The sequence below is a fragment of the Siphateles boraxobius genome, unplaced genomic scaffold (assembly GCF_051911475.1).
Source record: "Siphateles boraxobius isolate OS27281-9 unplaced genomic scaffold, OSU_SipBor_1 66, whole genome shotgun sequence".
NCBI classification, from domain to species: domain Eukaryota; kingdom Metazoa; phylum Chordata; class Actinopteri; order Cypriniformes; family Leuciscidae; genus Siphateles; species Siphateles boraxobius.
The window spans coordinates 5148278-5170878 of NW_027509193.1; the positions used below are offsets into that span (position 1 = coordinate 5148278).

The 22601-nt window shown below is 39.0% G+C and overlaps 1 protein-coding gene across 2 annotated transcripts in view; it reads right to left on the bottom strand.

Annotated features, from left to right (window-relative positions):
* Positions 1–1561: 1561 nt before the first annotated feature.
* Positions 1562–22601, bottom strand: part of adgrl1a (adhesion G protein-coupled receptor L1a) — a 174092-nt gene continuing 153052 nt past the window's right edge. Inside the window, exons 14-25 of one of the 2 annotated variants that reach the window (XM_077211748.1) lie at positions 22261–22466; positions 20429–20602; positions 19944–20153; positions 14512–14732; positions 13197–13263; positions 12461–12552; positions 12201–12369; positions 10226–10381; positions 10039–10135; positions 6260–6382; positions 3975–3992; positions 2659–3665 (exon numbers count right to left, since the gene is read on the bottom strand). In XM_077211748.1, coding sequence (XP_077067863.1) covers positions 2770–3665; positions 3975–3992; positions 6260–6382; positions 10039–10135; positions 10226–10381; positions 12201–12369; positions 12461–12552; positions 13197–13263; positions 14512–14732; positions 19944–20153; positions 20429–20602; positions 22261–22466 — 2429 coding nt within the window. In that variant the 3' untranslated portion in view covers positions 2659–2769. Of the gene's footprint in view, positions 3666–3974; positions 3993–6249; positions 6383–10038; positions 10136–10225; positions 10382–12200; positions 12370–12460; positions 12553–13196; positions 13264–14511; positions 14733–19943; positions 20154–20428; positions 20603–22260; positions 22467–22601 lie in introns of both variants that reach the window. The other variant, XM_077211749.1, reaches the window with a different exon arrangement.

Sequence of the window (22601 nt, forward strand, 5' to 3'; positions counted from 1 at the left end):
CAGCTGCACACTAATGTAGGTTTGACATCACCTCTTTCATTAAACATGGATACTCACCCCTGCTCTCTCTCTTTCTCTCCATGGCTATGTTTGTAATGGCATACTAGCTTACTACATACTGCATAGTATACACTGTGTTTCAAAACAACAGCAAGTGAAACAGAGGACAAATGTTCCACAATATACATTTCAAACATGCACACTGTTGTCACATGACCTCACCATGTTGCATGTTGAATTCAGTGAGTGATGTCTAAATAGCATTGGGAATAAAATAAGTGATTTGGCAAATAAAATGTCTTACGTTTTGGCAGTCCAATCAAATAATTATACAAATTTGCAGACATTTTCAGCTCATCCATCACATAGGAAATTAAAGGTCAAGTAAATCTGCATATTTTGCACAGGATACACAGTATATACTGCAACAGTAGTAAGAGTAGTATATTAGTATGCTCTTAAAAATATAGCACACTCTAGTTACCTTCACATATGCTCTGTACACAGAATGAAAACCACACTGAATAAATGAATATGTGCATAAATAACCAAAACGGACAAATAAATATTAATAAATAAAACATCAGACATGAAAGAGTTGAAGATTGAGCAGACTTCAGAGGGGTGGAGCACTCATGAATACCTCTCTTTTGTTCAATAGGCTATGCAGCTTATTTGCATATGGGGATTCTAAACCACAGAGGACATCTCATTGGTCAGATGTTCCCTTCGCCCAATGAATGCCATTATGTTTTGTTTTAAATCTCAGTGTACCTGACTGGCAAAATAACATTTAAAATACCTTTAACAAAGTCTTTTAGATGGAAGCTTATACTGAGCTTTTATATAGATATAGATTTACTCTGCTTCCTGTCCTTCTAATGTGGGCCCATGTTACCCAGTAAAAATAGCCTCTGAGACACACGCACACACTCTGGTTCACAGGCATCCAAATGTTCACGTATAGACATACACATACAAACTGTAAATCAACTGTCACACCAGGTTCAGAAACCACTGCTGATATTGGTATGTAAAAACAGTCAAATACAATCTAGGGTTTGCGACTGAAACTTTTCCGAATATGCCCCCGAATTTGTTTTTCTTCAGCTAAATATCTTATATTCTATTCATCTAGTCATCTGATATCTATTACATCCTCCCGATAAAATATAATTAGCAATACATTATGGCAGCTGTCAATCAACCCACAATGCACCAGTGCACCCCTGAGGCACAGTGTATTCCCCTTTCATTCAAGTCAAGCACTTCCTGTCTGGGAATGTTGAAGGTCAAACATTACCAACAATGTAATGGGTTATAATTACACAAAAATTGTGCCAGGATTTATCTCGTTTGTATGTAAAATCCTTCACTTTCTCTCTCTCTCTCTCTCTCTCTCTCTCTATCTCTCTCTCTCTCTCTCTCTCTCTCTCTCTATCTCTCTCTCTCGCTGTCTCTTGGCAGACAATTAGATTTCCTGGCACCACGGTGCTCCAGGGCAAGACCAAATGAGGGCCGGAGAGAAAGAGGGAGAAAGAAAGAGAGAGGGAGAGATCGGTTTAGTCTCCAGGTCACAAACTTCAAAACATCTTTATTTTCGACTCTTTTCAATTTCTGTTGCAGTACAATAACTGTTTTTCATAGTATTTGATATTTTTTTGTTGCTTTTGTTCATCTATGTACAGGAGACGAGTAGAATAAGACTTGCTGTCGCTTTCGTGTGATTCATATGTACAGAGGTCAGACTTGAAGAATGGCTGGAGCAGTAGAAAACAAAATCTTCTAGCCACAATAACACAGGTGATACAGCACGTCCACCTACAACATCCATCTGTGATTCGGAGAGCAGCTTCAGTCCTTAATCCACCCCCATCTGTGGATCTGAGACGAAACCCTACAGAGTTTCATTCATGAGAGGTCCCATGGTCGAGAGGCTTCAAACGACCCAGCTGACAATGGGTTGTGTCCTAGGGCCCCCCCACCCCCCAAATTCCCAGTCTCTGTGGTTGTTCTGTACAGAAGAGTCAGTTCAGAGAAAGAAATAAAGGCAACTCCACTGAGGCAGCTTCCTGCTACCTGTGTCTGAACAATAGTCCTTGTTTTCCTTTTTCATGAGCATATGTTCACACTCTTTATGTTCAGTAACAAGCACTTCTGTGAGTGTGTGTGTGTATAGATTCCAGTTTGTGTCCTGGCTCAAAAACAGTTATTTTTGGCAACACCAAAGAGCTTTCAGAGAGATTTTTGTCACTTGCAGTATAATGGCATACCCCCATTTCCTCATGTAACAGCTCTCATCAAATAATGATGGAGAAAGACAGAGAAAGGAAAGTGAAGGTAAGGAGTTACGCAAAAGTAACATTTTAAAGATGTGACATGAAATAAAAGACAGAAATAGAAGGCCGGTGTGATTCTTGACGGTATTCTTGAAACAGAGAGAGCTGAAAGCGGTGACGTCGGTTGAGAGAAGGCAGATAGTAGGACTTGCTGTTTCTGTATGTGTGTGTGTGAGGAGGGAGGAGAAAATGACACTGATGAGAGAGCAGAGTAGTTACACAGCACTTCAGAGAGCCTGCTGCCATGGAGACTAACCTCTCTGTCGCTCTCCCTGTTTAGGCTTTCCTTTCTTACTTCAAAACAAATGAAAGAGCTAAAAGGCAACCAGACATAAGGAGGGAGTCAGAGACAGGAGAGGAGTCCATCATCGGCATCTGCACTTTGCATCAGACCCTGTGGTGCTCTTACTCCTCCACCTCTTCCCTGTAGTCACAGGCTTGTGACCAGCTGCATCTGTCCATCTCCCTCGCTGTGGGGGGGCTCAGGGGAGGGGTGGGCTTCAGTGCTCGGTCTCCTAGGTGGAGCCTGGTAGAAGGTCTGCATGGGGGCTCCGCGGGAGCCTATGGCAGGCCGACCCGAGCTGTAGTAGAGCTCCTCCGGAGGCTGGGCTGAGCGTGGAACCACTTCTAGTGGCTCTGGGCTGCTGTCAGGGTAGGGAGAATCTCGTAGGTTGGTGATGCTGGTGTAGAGGGAGTCCCGCGCAGGCGAATCGGGAGCTCCATTGTGGCTGTGGTGTGCTGCACTTTGGCCGCTCTGACCGCTGTTGCCCAAACTCTCTGTCAGGTCAGCCGTGTAGCTTTCGGACTCTTCGGGGTCACTCTGGTAGAGCACGGACTGGGCACGCTGAAGCAGCAAGGGCTCCTCCAGAGCCTTGTACAGCAGTTCCACATCCTGCGGTGTGCGCTGACGTGCTTCTCTCGAACAAAAGTCTTCGTCGTCCTCTATGCCTATCACCGGGTCGGGCCCGCCTCCACCCCGTCCAATGCCCATGTGCCCATGTCCTCTGACCAGGCTGCCACATGTTCTGTCACCTCCCCCAACCCCTCCACCGCCTCGTAGATTATTATGCACGAGTTCAGATATGATCATCTTCTCGAATGCCGCAGCATCCGAGAGGTTTCTTCGTATGCCGCCGAGAGTTTCTGAACCGCGGGGGTTGAGAAGGGGAGGGGGGCTATCTCCTCCTCCGCCTCCCAGGAAGTCACAGCTTCCCCCGGGAGCACCCGGACCCCCGACGGTCCGCAAAGAATAGCTGTTGTTGAAGTTCCCATTCAGAGGTAGAGTCTCCATGCCTCCATGATCTCGGTTCTTAGACAGTGTGCTCTCTGTTGGGGGAGCAAATGAGAGGAAGTAAGCAAATGAAAAAGAAGAGGAAGAAGTGAGCACTTCATTACCTATTTTAATCAAGATTCAAAGCAATTCAAAGCAACAGAATTCGGGATTAAATCAACAATGGGGAAAGCAACTTCCATCACAAGATTAATAGGCTTATGGACAGAAGCAAGTTATTACCAGGGACTTAAATTGTGTACATAGAAGCACGGCTTCACTGCACACGTGAAGAGGTTATCATCTAAAATTAGCCTATAAAACACTGAAAATAGCCATAAGCATGAAAGTGAAAAGAGTCTTACTTGGGTCACGGAAAGTTCCTGTGGATCCATGGTGAGGCCGTGTGAGGGCAAAGTTAGACAAAAGAAAGACAACAAAAGTGATCAATGATATATTTCTACATTTAGTTTTACATGGAACTGCATTATTTTTCTTGAAATCCCCACAAAATTAATGTCAGCATTAACAAATGTCACACACCAGAATTGTTGAATTACTGTAACAGCCATGAGACAACAATGGACATCTATAGAAAAACAAATCCCACACAGCAATGTCTCATTTACAGTGTTGAGGAAGCTACTTTGAAACTGCAGATTGCCATGCTACAGGCTAATCATAATTGGAAATATATAAAATAAAATGACTGTTTTCAAAATGTAGTTAGCAACAATATCAGCTACAAAAAAAGTAGCTAACTATAATTCAATTATTTAAAAGGGTAGTACACAAAATGACAATTTTGTCATTATATAATGTTTCAAACTTGTTACTTTGTCTTCATTTTTTTAGAGGAACAACAACAAATATTTTTTGAAGAATGTTTTTTTGTCAATACAGTGAGAGTTATAAGCAAAAAGTGACTTTGATTATATGAACAAGAACAGAATTCTTTAAGAAAACTAAGGCTTATTGTTTGGTTTTTGGCATGATGATTATTCAGCGAGACGTTATTCACACTTCAACCTCATAAAGTCAAGACGATGTTTATTTCATGCACCCTTTCACACTCCAGAGATGTTGTGATATTCTTTTAACTCGTCGGCGTGTTTTGAACGCAGAAGATGCGTGTGGCGGCACAGACCAAGGCGTGCGGGGGTTTAAATATTAATGCCCGGTATGATTTTAATCAACGCTCCTCTGTGCAGAGAGAGAGTAATTAGACATTCTAATGAGGCCCTCCTCCTACTTCCTCTCCATAAGCATTCTAAAAATGTCCTCTCAGCCAAGCCGAGCTGAGCGCCGCACCGTCAGCCTGACACATTACACAGAGAGGGAACGTTTAAAATATTCAACAGAGACGGCGTCTTAAATTTCATCCCACTGACATGGGAACCGCAGCTATCTTTCTCTCTCGATGCCTCTCAATCGGCGCATGGAGGGGAACGGTATGGCAAGAGAGTGAAGCCCGGGCATATGTGTGTGCGGCACACGGGCAGAGCCATGCCGATACTCTGTGGCGAATCTCCAGGGATCGCTTTCCTCTCTCGCTCCGTTGTCAGTCACTCAACTTCAGCCCTAGCTTTAATCGATGCTCTGGTCTGTCTTTCCAGCAGGAGGGAATGAAACGCTGGCCAGATGGTCAGCCCCTGTCCACCCCTGTGAATAACACTGACAGACCGACAGGGTGTAAACTCACATGCAGAGGGAGACGCACAGACGCATACACACACAGCATATGTGCACATGAATACCATCAGTGACACTCACACAAGCTGTGGCAGAAACTGCATATACAATAATAATAATAAAACATCCCAGAGGATTTTTTTTATTGTTCAGAGGACAGTCGTTCTAAGCTAAATAACTAAGTTAAGTTTCTTTTGTGTAATCAACTAATGTTCCACTTGATTTTTTTAATTAAAAAATGAACACAAAATACACTCTATTAAATCTCATTGCTGTCTTGGAGGGACAATTGTGATTTTAAAGAGATCTCTATACAGTCCGTTCAAACGTTTAGGGTCAGTAAGCTTTAAAAATAAATAAATAATATTTTGTTTGAGAAAGTATGCATAACATTGATCTAGTGACAAAAATAAATACATTTATGTTACAAAAGATTCCTATTTCAAACAAATGCGGTTCTTTTGATCTTTCTGAAACCTGGGAAAAAAAATATAATGGACATAATGTATAATGGATTCCACAAAAATATTAAGCAGCGCAACTGTTTTCAGTATTGATAATAATAAGAAATATTTCTTTGCATATTAGATTGATTTCTGATGGATCATGTGACACTGAAGACTGGAGAAATAATGATGAAAATCCAGCTTTGCAAGACAGGAACAAATTAAATTTTAGAATTTATTAAAATAAAAAAACTGTTATTTTAAATTTTTCACTATAATTGTTTTTCCTAAGAGGTTTGAGACGAAACATCCAAGACAAGTTGATTCTCACAGCACAGTATGCGCAACAAAGGAAACACAATAAAGTCTCTTAAATTATAAAATAGAAATCTTCATAAATAAAATCTGGGTGACATTTTGGTACAGTTTGAGACAACTCTTCTGAAACAACTTAGATATTAAATGTATCTTTTCTTTCAAGCAGGCACATACTGAAACCTACACACACTTACCGGTAGAGTTGAAGACTCCAGGCGAGGGCGGGGTAAACGTCTCAGCCAGAAGCGTGTTGTAGGGAGAGCTTCCTGTTCGGGTTTGCAGCACAGGGTTGGTCAGAAGATGGTTCCCCATTGTGCCTTAAAAAAATAAAAATAAAATTCTTAACATAAATATAATTTTTTGACTCTGCCTTTCAAAATCACACTTTATAGCCATTATTTAAAGACACCATGCAATCAAAATTGACAATTATTTTTTTAATGTAATATTGCAGTATTTATTATAATTGATTTATCCAATCACCCAATCAATTCCCCATGGACAAAATCTACCTGTAGTAAGTCAGTCTTACCAACAGGAACCTACTACAAGCTTTGGAATTTGAAAATGTCTGTTTTTAAATGTTAAAAGTCATTTTAATTAATACAAATTACATGTTTTAACCACTTGATGGAATTGGGAGACGTTCATTTAGGCATTATGGTATAAATATGCAACTATAATGCACGTAGGCGATTTTGAATTAATATTTCATGTCGATATACAATGGTTTCATACTGTTGAAACTAATCGTGGTATTGATATCTTTGTAAGACTGCCGACTCTATAGAACAATGGCATGGAAAACTAACTTTACCGCGCTCTGAGAGCCCCCTAGTGATCGGGAGCATTTCCGTTGTGTTGTGGCTTGATTTCATTGTGATGTGGCCTCATTTCGCTGAGTTGCTTGATTTTGTTGTGTTGTGGCTTGATTCGGTTGTGTTGTGGCTTGATTTTGTTGTGATATGGCTTGATTTCATTGTGTTGTGTTATTACGTTAATGAGATTGGGTTGTGTTGGACCTAGTTGGGGCAGTGTCTTATTGCTCTTCATGCTATAACATTTTTTAACACAAAATGTTTGCTAACATGATATTTTTGTTTAGAAAACACATTAAGTGGCAAACTTCTGCTTAAGAATATACAGTCGTGGACACATAAGTTAAGACGAACAGTTAGCCTTTGTTTTGTAGTTATATAATCGCATTAAACCTGTTATATTGTGCTGAAAAGCTGTATTCGTGAGCATCCAGGAGGCAAGAACTATCAGTTTTAAGAGGGGTAATACGCAATATGAACATTATGGAATAGCTGTTTGCACTTCACATTAAGGTTAAGCAGAAGCCACTCCACAGCATGATTATTGTGTTTGACATTTCATCATCATCATCAAAAAAAAAAAAAAAAATCCTTAATGTCGGTGTGTGATGTTGTAATGGCTGATTTGATGAAGTGTTTATTTGTAGTCAAGTCTAAATGTATTTGAAGAGTAGTTGTGGAGCGTAATTCTATGCCTCACTGTCAGATGGAGTCATTGGGAGGGAAATGGTAATATTTGCCATTATGTAGTTTCACAGAGCAGTCACTGAAATGTGGGTTCATTTCCCAGTGAAATGTGAACGCTTGCAGTAGACAAATGTGACTCAGAGAAATGGAACATTCAGTATGGCCCATAATGCAGGCGCAGAGCTCCAGCCCGGGGCTTTCAGACAGAAATGCCATGAAATTAAAAAGAGGCCAGTATGACATCGAGTGGACTGAGGCAAAGTGCAACCCGGCACTCTTGTGCTATCATCTATCAGAGAGGACCGCCTCAAGAATTAATTTTAGACGTACACTCGCCTTACTCACACACATACAGTACTACGCGCATTTCTTACCTCTTGCAGGAATGTTTCAAGTTTAATAAAAGTAAAGCTGTGCCACCAGCATTTGTGGCATAAAATTGATTATCGCAGAAAATAATTAAGACTTATTCCTCAGAATAAAAAAATAAAAAACAGACAGAAACGAACATGTAGTAAACACGCCAGTTAATCGTAGCCACAAGACTTAAACATGAGACTAGTGTGACCTATTCAATCTGTCATGACAGTGTAATGCCGCTAAAGCTCACAAACCCATTTAAGTTGTGCAAATGATTCACTAAACATGATTTGATTTGAAAACTTGTTAACTTCGTATAGTAGGCGATACCAGAAGGAGACTATCTGTCAAGCATTGTTTACATGGCACAAACTTCACTCCACCCACCAAAATTATGTTGGTAACACATAACCAGATGTTCATCCACCTACAAAGTATAGCCCCACCTGAAAGAGTTTGATTTCCCTGCTGTTAAAACCTTTTACTGCTGGTACCAACAGGTCCTCTGCTGCTACCAGCAGTTTCAAGGATTTAGTCTACATTATGCCACAAATCCTGCCAATAAGCTTCACGTGAATTAAACCCGGTAAATTCCTTTAATTCCTGTAAACATCTCACAGGAGTGTCTTGTGTAAAACGTGAGGAGGGAATCTAGGCCAGCGGGAGGGAGTTGGAGGTACGGCGGCGGCTCTTGGAAGCACAGAATAGACTTCACACAGCGGTGAAGTGGGAAATGAGAGCGATAGGAGATGAATCTGATAAAAACAGCGGCATACACATGCACGCGCCCTTTCATTACCAACCATCTCCACTTCTCACTGCCATTCACTCTTGTAACATCAAAAAACTTTTCTCCCGCGGCACAAAACCCCGCCGTTTCCTCTCCCCAGAATCTATTCTTCTCTTCTTTTTTTTTGCCGCTATATGGTTTAGATCTGATGGTTCTGTCTCGTAAATTCTCTCTCTCTCTCTCGGCTTGATTAAAGTCCCCGGAAAGCAACAATCGGCACACTGCAGTGAGGACGCTACTGTCATTCTCCTCAATTAGAGTAATTACCCCCCGTTCATTCGGCGGCTAATCACTTCATTAAAAACAAAATGGATAGAATTAGCATAAAGAGTGGCGGTTGATTTAGCTGCGGCTTCTCTGTCTTCACCCCCCTCTCCTCCCACAAACACTGATCCCTGGGATGATCAGAATGGTGGTGACGCCACAATCCATATCCAGTCCTGGAAATAGTCTGCTTTTCACATTCTCTCTCCTTCTCGCTGTTCACTATCGTTTAAGGCCCCGATATACTCACGGAGCAGTTGTTTTTAGTTCTTTGCTTTGGGGTAAAAAGATGTTTGAAATACGTGAGCAGATACTGTTAGCGAACATCCTAACACCCCACTGAGAGAGACGTTTAGATGAATATGTAAATATGTGCCATTTCAGTAGAAAATAATGACCAATCAGAGGCGTTTAAGTTACCGGTAGTAAGAATCCACCCAGTTTCTCTCAAAACACTGTATGTTTATGTTAAGCGCAAGTTTACTAAATGTTATATGCGCACAAATCCTCTCGTTGTAACAAAGGGGAGATTAATTGTAAAGTTTAGGCAGATACATTGATTTAAACAGGAGTTTTTACACTCAGTGAGTTTGCGCTGAACTGACTGACAGCTTCAATGATTATAATGGAAGCACTGTTTACTCGCTGTCTGTGTAATTTGACTCGTTTTTCACAAGAATTTGTGACCTTGCCTACGTGAAGTTTGGAACTGCTCATGCACATTGTGTATATCTAACCAAAGTTAAATATATGCTTTTTTAACACTATTTGAGTATAGAAAAAACAGTTTATTAAGGGACAGTTCATGTCAAAGTTTGTCATTTATTTGTTATTTAAATGTGAGTTGTGGCCAGTATTTTCTTTATATTTCAGTATTTCCCCATTCAGGTAGACAAGATTTGGTCTTGCATGCCTTAAATAGAGCCATTGCAAATGTGGCTGTTGATTGAACTGACTTTTCTCAGAAAAAATATGACCCCTTTAAGCACAGACACATAATAGAGAGGGACTCTGGTGCATGCTGGGACATTTTGAGGCTGAAAGAGTGTCTCACCACGATTAAGGGTAGGAGTGCTGTTGATGTCTCCGGCCATGAATGAGGACTCTGTCTGCTTTCGCACCGTGTCGTTCCACATGCGTCGAATTCGGCTCTGAAACCGGTGAGTGAGGTGATGGAATTGTTAAATGGAAGAGAACAGCAGTCTATAAATAGTAATGCTGTAAGTTTGCATGTGTGTCACCTGTCGGTGTATGGCTGCATGACGTGCCTGGCTGCCGGTGTAGTAGCGGTTGTTGGCACGCAGGGCAGAATTCTTCAGCGACCCGTGAGAGCTCGTAGTAGAGGTGCGACTGCAGCAGTACGAATGACGCAGGCACTTGCTGTACTCCTTATGAACCTGAAACACAGAGAATTGGCACTTACACACACTGCACATGTTGACTGATGCAGTAATGCATCTAAATTATAGTATAGACATGTACTTTCTATTAAGGTGCGAACTGAAAGTAATGTTTTCAGGCACTTAATTGCATGGTAACGTCAATTAAAAAACAATTATTATAGTTTAAATTTATAATAAATGCGATTAGTTGAACTGTACTCTTACAGAAAAAAAAAACACTTGAATTTCCCATGTTTTTTCACATGTTGTCCACATGTGATCACAAGCGGACAACATGTCACAACAAGGATTTCACATGGGAGTTGTTCTAACACATATTTACTATGTGCAAAGTATGTGTTGCACATGTGTTCCACGTGTTTCGCAGATGTGAAATTCATGTGGAGTTTTTTTGACCCACTTAAGTAGGAAATCTTTATATGTCATTTCATAATTACTTCCGTTGTCTTTGAAATAAGATTAAAGTGTACTACTGCCCAATACTGATAAAGATTTATGGTGAACTAAAATAAATGTTAGTGTCATTTCTATTGAAACCTAGCATGTCATTGTGTATTTAACTATTTGTAATTACACATTTGTAATGATGAAGTTTCAATTTATTGCATTTAAAATATATTAACTATAAAAATGCTATATTAAATAGCACAATATAGTTACAATTATAATCAAATATGTTTGCGCTTTAGTAGGTTAGTCAACTTTAAATCATGACAAAAGATTATTCAAACATTGTAAAATTTACTTTAAGCTAAACTTTTAATTAGACATTATTGCAAAGTGCACTTTTTAAAAGTGTTAAAATAGTCATGAAAGTCCTCAAGTACACTTTTTTAAATTAATATTATATTACCTGCAAGTCTTTTTTTAAATAGACCTTTAAAATTTGAAGTACACTACAAGTGCACATTTGCTACAATTAAGAGAACTGCTTTTTTTTCTTTTTTTTTTTACAAAGGTTGTCATTTTAGTAGTTCAAACTTTTTAGTATATTGCGGTGATGCGACAGCATCGCTTTACAGTAACAATCTATTACACATAACAATATAATCTGTCAAAAGTGTTGCCCTCCATTTTTTTTCTCATTGGATAAGCTGTTTTACTTTTACTTTAAGAAAAGTTGGTTGCAATTTCTGGTTTATGCCGACTTAAAAAGATGAAACCTGAATTCACTGTCATCACTGCTAGACATCACTATTTCTTGACTCTTTTAATTTGAAATTAAGGAATTTCCAGTATTATTAATTTTATATTATATACATTTATTTGTCTAATGCTGTCAGCCAAAACAATGCCCTTACTATGTCATATAAAATTAGCTCTAACTGTAAAAAAAATGATATCATTAGATAGTTATATAAAGTATAATAACATAGCCTTTTAATAAATTTCCAGTGTAGTTCGCTACTTTTTGTTGTAAGCTCAGATAGTCAAATGGGTAGCGTGACTGATGTTTAACTACTTTAAATTATACACTAAGTAGCTTGGGAGTTTCAAAAATACTTCTCCCCAGGGCTCAACAAATAATGCAAGTTTGGGCTACATTTGGCTGAACAATGGCAGATGGAGTGCTTGTTTAAACCTGTTTAAAAACAATAATCTATCAAAAATTACCTTTCAATAAAGCTAATTATGATAATTATCTTTATAATAATGATAATTATCATGATACAGATGAATTCTAATCCAAAGCTTTCTTCTATTCCTAAAATATATATATATATATTTTCAAATTTATCTAACTTCTGAGGTAATTTAGCAGCAAATGTGTCCCCAAAGTACTATCTAGGTATGAAATATTAATGAGACTGACCTTTTTTTGTAGAGCACAGTGAAAGATAAAGATGAACATGCCCTGGAAGGCATTGAAGGTGGTGAAAAGGTACGCCATGATAACAGTGTTCTCATTGATGAAGAGGAGGCCGAAGGCCCAGGTCAGGCCTAGGAGGAAGAGCAGTGCGATAGCCCCCAGAGCCCAGGACCTGAGTGAGAACATGCACACATTCACAAATACATAAACATACAGCAAAAAAGGCGATTATAATATGTATTTTTGCAGTGGAAGACACTCACTTGATGTTGTCCAGGCGGCTAGAGTCTGGTTTGAGAGCGGACGAGTTACGGATCATCTTGTGAAGTGTTATCATGAGGAACACCAGGTTTAACTAAAGGCCAAAGATGAGAAAAAGGAAAAAGGCGTTAAGAATGCAACTTAATTTCATAAAGACAAAAATGTCCAACTTTTCGTGACAAATTAAAACCTATGGGTTATTCAAAAAAGGACAAACCCTTTAGAAACCGTCTAAACAGGAAAGACAGTTTAAACCCCGGTGTCTTCCTAACAAAAGAGCTCATTAATAAAACACAAGCAAAAAGTTCTGTGTAAACTGCTTGGGAAACCATTCTAGCTTAAATTGCTGCAATTAAATGCACGATTTACATGAGAATGTTGATTCAAAAGGTTACACAGAAATTTGCTCTGTTCATCTTAGATTAGAGACCCAATGCAAGAAAGAAAAAAACTTTTTTTTTACCCACACACTAATAACAACAAAAACAGCGCTAGCGCATTAGTAAAATATATTGTAATTACGAAAATGTCAGCAAGTTCCCATATCTAAACCTAATCTAAACTCCACACTCATATAAAGCATATTACAGCCAAAACATAGTCGTCAGCAGCAACAGATCCATAGGTGAACAAAAGTGCTTTGTTTGATATGACTAGCGCAGCACTTTTCAGAGGGAAAAAAGAACAAACTCTGTGAGCAGAGCAGAGAGTGCGCTGAATGTTTGGAGAGAACAATACCATGATAATGAAGGACACAGGGCCGATAAAACTCCAGATGAAGTAGTTATCCACCCTCAACCAGCACCTACACACAAAACACAATAACTTTATTGGTAACATTTCACTGTTCAAAGAACGATCACTTCATTACAGGCAAAATCGCATGCACTTTTATAATTGAGCTAATTATTGATCATTGAATCCACTAAAACTATCTTAAAATAGTATTACTTTAAACATCATGATATATTTTTGGCAAAAAACAAGCTAATAAAAGAGCAATCAAAGCCTAGTTGAAGGTTAAGCTCAGTTTTTAATCATTAGCACACTGAGTCAGCGTCTCATTTTCTGCACTGTAGTCAACATTCAAAAGTCTGCAGCTGTGCTATTTTTCCTCACTCGCACACACATAAACACAGACCAACACACACTCGCATGCACACAAACACGCAGAGCGACACACACTCGCACATGCGGTAATCAGCTCAGTTAAATGTGCTGTAAGCAGGTCTCCATGTTCGAATCCCGCTCTGAACGGGTCGAGTATGACTAGTTACATTTGGTGCCGTGACCCGGATGGCTTAAGGGGGGTGAGTGTAATGGAGGCAAACTAGTAAGAGGTGTGTGTGTAAACCTCACTGCCCTCTCCTCAAGAGGGGTTCTAGAGATCTTTAGTATCCTTGTTAGCGTGCCCACCTCCCCTGACGGAGATGCCGGTTCGAATCCCACTCGGAGAGGATCGAGTAGGACTGGTCACACACACATATACATAAGCATATAGCATAAACAAAAGCACACACACACACACACACACGCGCGCGCACACATGCACACACACACACACACACACACACACACACACACACACACACACACACACACACACACACACACACACACACTTAAAAATGTAACTTTTTAATGTTTTGATTATTTTAAAATTTATTCCAGGCCTGGGAATTACCCTAGAATTTCCAGGTTAAGACGTGTTCTTTTAAAGTAATTTATCAGAACAAGATCTGTCAGATTTATGTGTGCTATTTCAAAACAAAAACAATGCTTGCAACACTGGCTTCATTTATAATTCACATGATGACCTTGGTTAAACCAGGATCACATGACAGCAACCAATCTACTGAACTCCAAACTACATGATACCAGTATACGTTTCCTAGTGAAAGACAATTCTGCAATTGGAATTTAAACTCCCAGAGAGCCATTTTGCTGGAATCCATTTAAATGAAACAAATGGTTTTAAGAGGGGTTGTGCCCCCTGCTTAAAAACCCAACGGCCCTTGTATGGCCGAGTGCAAATAGACTGCTTCACACGTACGCTTTTTTAGTCCCGTAGCTGCGATAGTCAATGGCTGCCGAGATGCCCACCACCAGGGCGGGAAAGCAATAGCCGCACAGGTAGTAGTATTTCTTCCGAGAGTACTCGCTCTCGAAGACCTCCACCAGCATCAGATACAGCTGGATTCCCTCGAGACACATCCAGGAGAACGCAGCCAGGAAGAAGAAATGCAGCAGGCCCGCAAAAATGGGGCATGCAATCTGCATTCGGACAAAGAGAAGGAAGAGGGGGTTAGCGAGAAACTTATCAGAAGTACATTTGATGACACTCACTTAGTGACTATGAAAGGGACAGTTCACCCAAAACATGGGTTCTTTCTTTCATTTCAGGAACATGAAAGAAGATATTTTGAATAATGATAACTAAACAGTTTGCAGGTCTTATTGACTCACTGTATGGGGAAAAACACAATGGAAGCGGGATCCGAAACAACAAGATTCGGTAACACTTTATAATAATGGCATGCTATTAATCATTAGTTAAGCATTACAACAGTTAATTAATAATTTATAAAGCATTAATATACAGTAATAAGAAGTTTATAAATACAGCTATTAATGCTTTAATCTTGATTTATAAGCATATAATGTGTTTGATAATTGCATTTTCATACTTTATAAATGATCAATTTATCATTTGTAAATGCAGTATTGCATTATTTACAAACTAGTTACTTAGGAGTTGTCAGTGGTTCATAAGATCACTTAGAAAGTGTAAGTAAATGATAAATAAACGATTTAAATGTACATTCATCCTTTGTGTTTCACAGAAGAAAGAAATTCATACAGGTTTGGAATAACAGTGAGGATTAGTAAATGATGACAGAATGTTCATTTCTGGGTGGACTATCTTTTGAAATCTGGTGCATATCGGGTTCCCCTAGTGAAAAATGTATACTGTATTGTATTTGAAATTTAGTACACTGCAAATATACTAGCACAAATTGTACTATCTTTAAATATATAAAAAATATATTAGCATCATGATTCACAATACAACTTTTAACACACTTTAAAATGATTGTACTTTAGTATATTTTCTAAAAATATATTTTAGAAAAATATACTTGAAGTGAAAATTCTGTTTATTTTTTAAAAGTGTATTTATTTGCACTTTATTAAAATATACTTTAAGTATATTTTAACTCCGTGGAAATGATCATTGTAACAATGCATTGAATGTAAACTTTCAAAAAACATTATAGTATACAATAGTATGTTGTACAAAGTATAGCTAAGTTTTATTTGTCTAATAATGTACATTTGTTATTGAAGACAAAGTATGAAATTTGGAATGAGCCAAATGTATTAATGAACTCAAATATATGATAGCCTTGTGGGTGTGTGCACTGACATGAGCTTCGGGACCTTTCCTCCCTCTCTCTCTCTCTCTCTCTCTCTCTCTCTCTCTCTCTCTCTCTCTCTCTCTCTCTCTCTCTCTCTCTCTCTCTCTCTCTCTCTCTCTCTCTCTCTCTCTCTCTCTCTCTCTCTCTCTCTCTCTCTCTCTCTCTCTCCCACCTCACTTCTTGTCTAGCTACTGCCCTATCCTAAAAGGCGAAAACACCAAAAAAACAATATATATATATATATATATATATATATATATACACTTATGGTATATTGCCTGTATGTTTCGAAGGCATTTGTAATATACTTGTAACACAAATAAAGTACACTTTAATATCGCTAATCAAGCATGTAATTAGTCCCTACACAGACACATACTTAAAGTATACTAAGTACACTTGAAGTTGGTCCAATTTAGTACACAAAAGTACACTAAATACACTTAAAGTTATGCGTTACTACAATTTAATTACAACTAAAATATACTTAGTACAAAATTTGTTGTTTCAAAACAGCACACTTCAGGTTAACTAATCTTAAACACACTTGAAGTATACTGATAATTAGTCTGCCTGCAACTATACTTAGCATTTTTTTTCACCAGGGTACACTTCATTAGAGTATTAGTAGACTGTAGTAGACTGTTAGGTTAGGGTTCGGGTTAGTGAAACAAGGTTGATATGTAGTTGGAAAGTTACTTATAGTCAGTAGAATGTCTGTTGGTGGACCATCGAAATAAAATGTTAGCAGATATTAGGCAGACAGTCTATTAATAGGCTACTCTAATGACTGCTAGTTGACATGTAGTTGCAAAGTTTCTTTTTTTAATAAGTAAAATGTCTAAAGTCGACCATCGAAATAAAGTATTCCCCCACATTGCACTTAGTTTTGGTGTAGAATCACCTACAGTACATTTACTGTAAATGACAACCATGTACTGAAAACGGAAACGTTTTACGTTTTCAAAACGATCACTGTTCACACAGATCAGTGAAAACAATTAAAAACACTGTATTATGCTGCCAGGCAAGTAGGTGTCAATATCACATTGTAAAGAAACACTGTGCGCCTATAGACTGAACATGTGATAAACATGCGCATGATATCACCGTTTTCACAAACTGCCGCTTTTGTAGTTTACACTGAGACGATAACTGTATAGTAAAAACAAAAATTGCACTCATTTTTAAAAGTTTGCATTTTCAGGCCTCCAAGATGCCACTAATGTGTAAATGAACAACCAGAATGCATTTGTGTTTGTTTTGTGTTTTTAGTTGAAAACGTTGTCTTGTAAACACAAGACGAGACCCTCTGACTGATACGGAAATTACAGTTTACTTTTACATGACATTTTGGATAGAACTCTTTTCCTTAAAACCTCAAAAACATAAATTCATCTCTCTCCTTTTCTGGATGAAAATCACATTTGTAAATGTTTTATTGTGCTGGGCTGCAGTGGGAAGGAAAAGAAAATGTAGCCTTCGCATTAAAAGGACTCCAAGCAGAAGCAACTGCCAATCGATTGGCTGAACGAAATGCACAAACAGTAAACAGTGATCCCACTATTGCAAGCCCACTCACCTGAAAACATCCACCTTTCAGCAAATCACTTATAGTCTCATAACTATATTAATATTCATGACTCAAATTGAGCTTGGCACAGTTTGTGCGCTGAGCCTGCCAAGTGGTACATTTCTGAGGAGAGAAGACGTGAACAACAGAAGATAAATATTCTTCGACCAAAAAAAAAAATAAATAAATTATATATATATATATATATATATATATATATATATATATATATATATATATATATATAATTTATTTATTTATTTTTTTGGTCGAAGATATATATATATACGTTTAGTTGTCACAACAATGTTTTAGCCCTGATATTTAAACTTTTATGACTTGTATGTATTATAGAGTGACTGATGTATCTGGAAAGTTTGGTTACTAAACTTTCAAATAATCTTAGTGTATCCATGGAAACTAGGTATTTAAACAACCATACTTGCAAAGAGAGGCTAATGAGATTCATAATGCACCCCACACACTTTATGTATTGTTCGTACGCCCCTGCAAAGTGGAAGATACCGATTTGCTCATGGATTTATCATTTACTTAAATGTTACAAACAAGACTCTTATCTTCCGTAAGAGAAAAGAAAAATCAATGCCTTAAAGCCTGCATTATCCAGTTCTTCTTCTGAACAGCTCATTGAAGCAACATTGGTATCTTGTCAATGATTTTGATTCCCATCATACTGATGCAACCTGAACTCTGGAAGACGTATTAAACCACCACTGCTTTCAACAGGAAACTTTTGGTGTCAATACACTGATGTCAAGGGCATCACAATTTGTATGATCATGAAACTAATGTCACACTATCTAATTATTTTGCAGGCTAAAATGTGTCCATTCTAATTTTCATTTCTGAAGAGAGCTATATTGATTATGCAATTAATCAGCAGCTCTTGATTCTGAAAACACAGAAGGGCTGATATACTTAAGAGCTGATACTTGCAAGCACGTATAATTTTCGATCTGAACTCAGCAACATAAATTTGTTCACTGTGGTTAATGTTTTAATCGGTTGTTCTGCTCTGCTGAAGTGTTTTTTTCACTAGGGTTTTGATTTTTGGTTGGCTGACTAAAACATAAGCCTCATCAACATCAACTATCATCAGATATACTTGCAGTGGTCAATGTTAAACTCTGTTCCATGCTCAAAGAATCACAATGGGTACTGTTTTAATTGGCCAACCAAAAAAAGAAGACATGACACTTCGATGGAGCAGGAGTACAGACTACACCAGAAAACAGTAACCAACCTAATTGGCCCCAAAGAATCAAATACAGGGGCAGCTGGTTAAAGGCACAGAAAATGCATAATCAACATATAATACAGCTTTCTTCCAAAAATCTGGAGCATGTAAGCAGAGTTGCATAATATTGCCTGGAGGCATTTTTTTTTTCAAAGTCAGAGTCAAAGTGTTTTCTCTAGCTCCAAGACTGCTCCATCATGTGCATAACACTTAACACAGGCTAACAGGCTAATATTTGTGTTTCTAAAATGTATTGTCAAATTTACACTACAGTTCAAAAGTTTGGGTCAGTAAATGTTTTTGAGTCTTTGAAAGTAGTCTCTAGAATGCAGCTCATCAGGTAGGTCTGTAACAAATTTGCTTAATGCCCAGTATGGTCTTCATTGGCTGCCTGCGAACAATGTCTATTTTGACCCGCCGTCAAACACTGTAGTTGTAGCTGAGGCATGGAAGAGATTGGTTCGAGAAGACTCTGTTTTCTGCTTTGCAAAAGCAAATACGCATTGCATGCCCTTCCAAAGGATCTACGCCATTGTTACCTTTTCATATCATTGTGTATCAAGTGCTGAGGAAGCCTCCGGAGCTGAAATTCATATATTGTGATGGGTGTTTCGTTTCTGACACCCATTGTAACCAATCACAACAGACTGCTTCATCTGACCAATCAGAGCAGAGTAGACCTATCACAACAGACTGAGCCACCTGACCAATCAGAGCAGAGTAGACCAATCACAACAGACTGGGTCATCTGACCAATCAGAGGAGAATAGACCAATTACTACAGACTGGGTCATCTGACCAATCAGAGCAGAGTAAGCTCTCGGAAGGAGGGGTTTAGAAAGATGTTGTATTTATCGAAGGATTTCAGACACTGTGAGAAAAGAGGTGATGCTGCAAGTTTTCAACATTAGTGTATTGATATACACGGGAGTGAGCAAGAACATGAGGAATGGAAAACCAGTCCCAGTAAAGTACATCAGATTGTGATAGTCTGCTACATCCTTCACAACTGAGCACTCAGAGCAAGCACTCATCTGCAAGATGGGGAAATGTGGCATGCAAATTAATGCAAATTACCTACACTTAATGCAGTCTGCATTTAAGGGCTTTAGTTAATCAAATGCTAAAACAATGCAGACAGCATGTACTATCAGTGGGTGCACATAAATGTCACAATCAACGTGTGAAATTCATTCTCAGTGCGCTCTCCCTTTTATATAGATCATTAGACTCACGTGATACTGCGTCTTGTCGATGCCGATGAGGAAGAGGAGCTCAGCGATGAAGAGGTTGATGCAGAGGTTCTTGTGGATGGTGTTGCGGTCGGTCTGCAGGCCTCGCAGGAAGCAGAAGGTGGAGATGCAGATGGCGAGACACACCAGCGAAATGACGATACCCACCCACGTAATCACAAAGAGGATCAACTCGTGCATCCTTCCTGGATACTGAGAGAGAGAGAGAGAGAGAGAGAAGGATAAGGGAAATGGTATAAATGGATAGGCTGCTGAGTAAGAGTGACTTATGAAAATCCAGTAAATTTCAAGCTGAAACTGCTGTGTGTATTTGTGTAATTTGTTTTTGTGTGTACAGTATATATGTGTGTGTGTGTCTTACAAACCTCATGGAAGTGAAAAAATTGTTTATGTGTATGCGAGCTTTATTGAGATTTGTTTATCAGCCAGTGATAAATGAAAGTGAATATTTGTGTGCGTGTGCTTACGTCAGGTTCGTGATGTACCATCAGCACAGCAAAGTTTGTTAGATGACTACAAGAGCAGGTTGTGTGTGTGCTGTTGCTGTCCATCAGCCTACAGCCCTGGGATGACCACTGGCCCGTCATCGAACGCTCCGAGTAGTTCCAGAACGAACAGTTTGGGGTTAAATGATTCTCCAGCTGCAACGATGTGGGGACATGAGAAAACAACAGAGAGACAGGAAAATACTGAATATCAGTGGCTTTCACAAATAATGTTTTCTTGGGATGATATGGGCTTGAGGAATGGGCCCTACATGGGTTTGTCATGAGGTTCCATGTCAGACCTTTCTGTATTAGCTAAAGTATGGCCGACATAATTTATGGCCCATACTGGGCTAATTCGTCATGGAACACATGGGCAAACCCATTTCAGGCCCTTTCTGGGGTTAATTCAGATAGAGCTGACATGGAACCTATGGACAAACCGATTTAGGGCCCTTATTGGGGTTATTTCAGATCAGGCCGACATAGAACCCATGAACAAACCCATTTAAGGCCCTTACTGGGGCTAATTCAGATAGGGCTGACATGGAACGCAGGGACAATCCTATTTAGGGCCTATACTGGGCTACTTCGTCATGAAACCCATGGAAAACCCCATTTAAGGCCCTCACTGAGGATAATTCAAAACAGCCATTACGACACCCATGGACAAACTCAATTAGGGCTCATACTGGGGGTTAATTCATATAGGTACCGACATGAAACCCATGGACAAACCCATTTAAGGCACTTACAGGGACTAATTCAAAAGAGCCGACATGAAACCCATGGACAAACCCATTTGGAGCTTGTACTGGGGGCTAATTCAGATAGGGCCGACATGAAACCGATGGACAAACACATATAGGGCCCTAACTGGGGCTAATTAGATAAAGCTGACATGGAACCCATGAACAAACCAATTTAGAGTACATATCTCAAGCCCATATCATGGCTACATTGGGGGCCATGCAATGTTAGCTTGGATAGAAGTCATGTGCAAACCCATCATGGTCAGGAACCATAATTCTAGCTCTTAAAAACGTATTTTCACTGTATTGCCTGAAATAGCAGTGTCTGCTCTGCAAAGGCAGCACAGTTAAACTGAATTATAAACAATAACTCTCTCATTGATTCTCGAGTAGTGAAACACGTTACAGAACTGAACAAAGGAATTATGTTTGTATTCATCTGTTCAACATGTTCAGAAGAATTCATGTTTAAGGGGCATGAACAATTTACTGCTGCGTTCATTTTCTCACAAATGTGTGTTGTTCTGTCACAGCAAATGTTCATTATAGACACATGTACCAGTCACAATGTTGAATGAATTGAGGCTACAGGATGGTGGTTTCAGCTTACAAGTGTTGACAAAATGCCCGTACATTATTATACAAATCACACATGTTAAATGAAGGAGCTATTCTGTTGTGTTGTTAGTTACTTAAAATAAGTTTCTTTACAATTTGAGAAAAATAGTTCACATATCATGTTTTTTTATTTATAATCCTCTTATGCTCATCAAGGCTGCAAATATTTGATAAGAAATACTGTACAAAAACTGATGCCAAACTTCTGAATAGTGTACTTGAAGTACTATGTTATGCTTTGAGGACAGGTGGTTTCAGGGTTAGTGAAAATCAATTAATAATCATTGAGTTGAATGCAATTTTTATATTTTATTTTTACAAAATGATTTACACAGAAACTCGTTCTGCTGATGTTTAATGTAAGAGACCCCATGTGTGAGGGTAGTTAATGCAAGATGGCTTGATAGTTTATTGCTTGTGTGTGTCTATGAGAGTTTAATGTACCTGTAGATGTCTAAGTGTGAACACCACAGGCTCGGTCAGAAACACTCGACTGGACTCCTTATTGATTGACGCTGCGATGACGTGTGAATTCACCGCCAGGCCCCGCCCACCAGGCCCCGCCTCCATTTCCATCTTCACGGTGGCGTTTTCAGTGGACAGGAACGGGCCCAGGTTCTTATACAGCACGAAAACTACTTTTACCTGGCCTGTATGGAGAAACACAGCACAAAAAGAGAGTGGCAGGAGGATATGAATAACAACTAAGAGGAAAAAGGGAGCGGTGGAGCGAGATGAGTGAAGGTTAAAATGATTTTGACTGGGAGGGGGTGAGTGAGTGATCA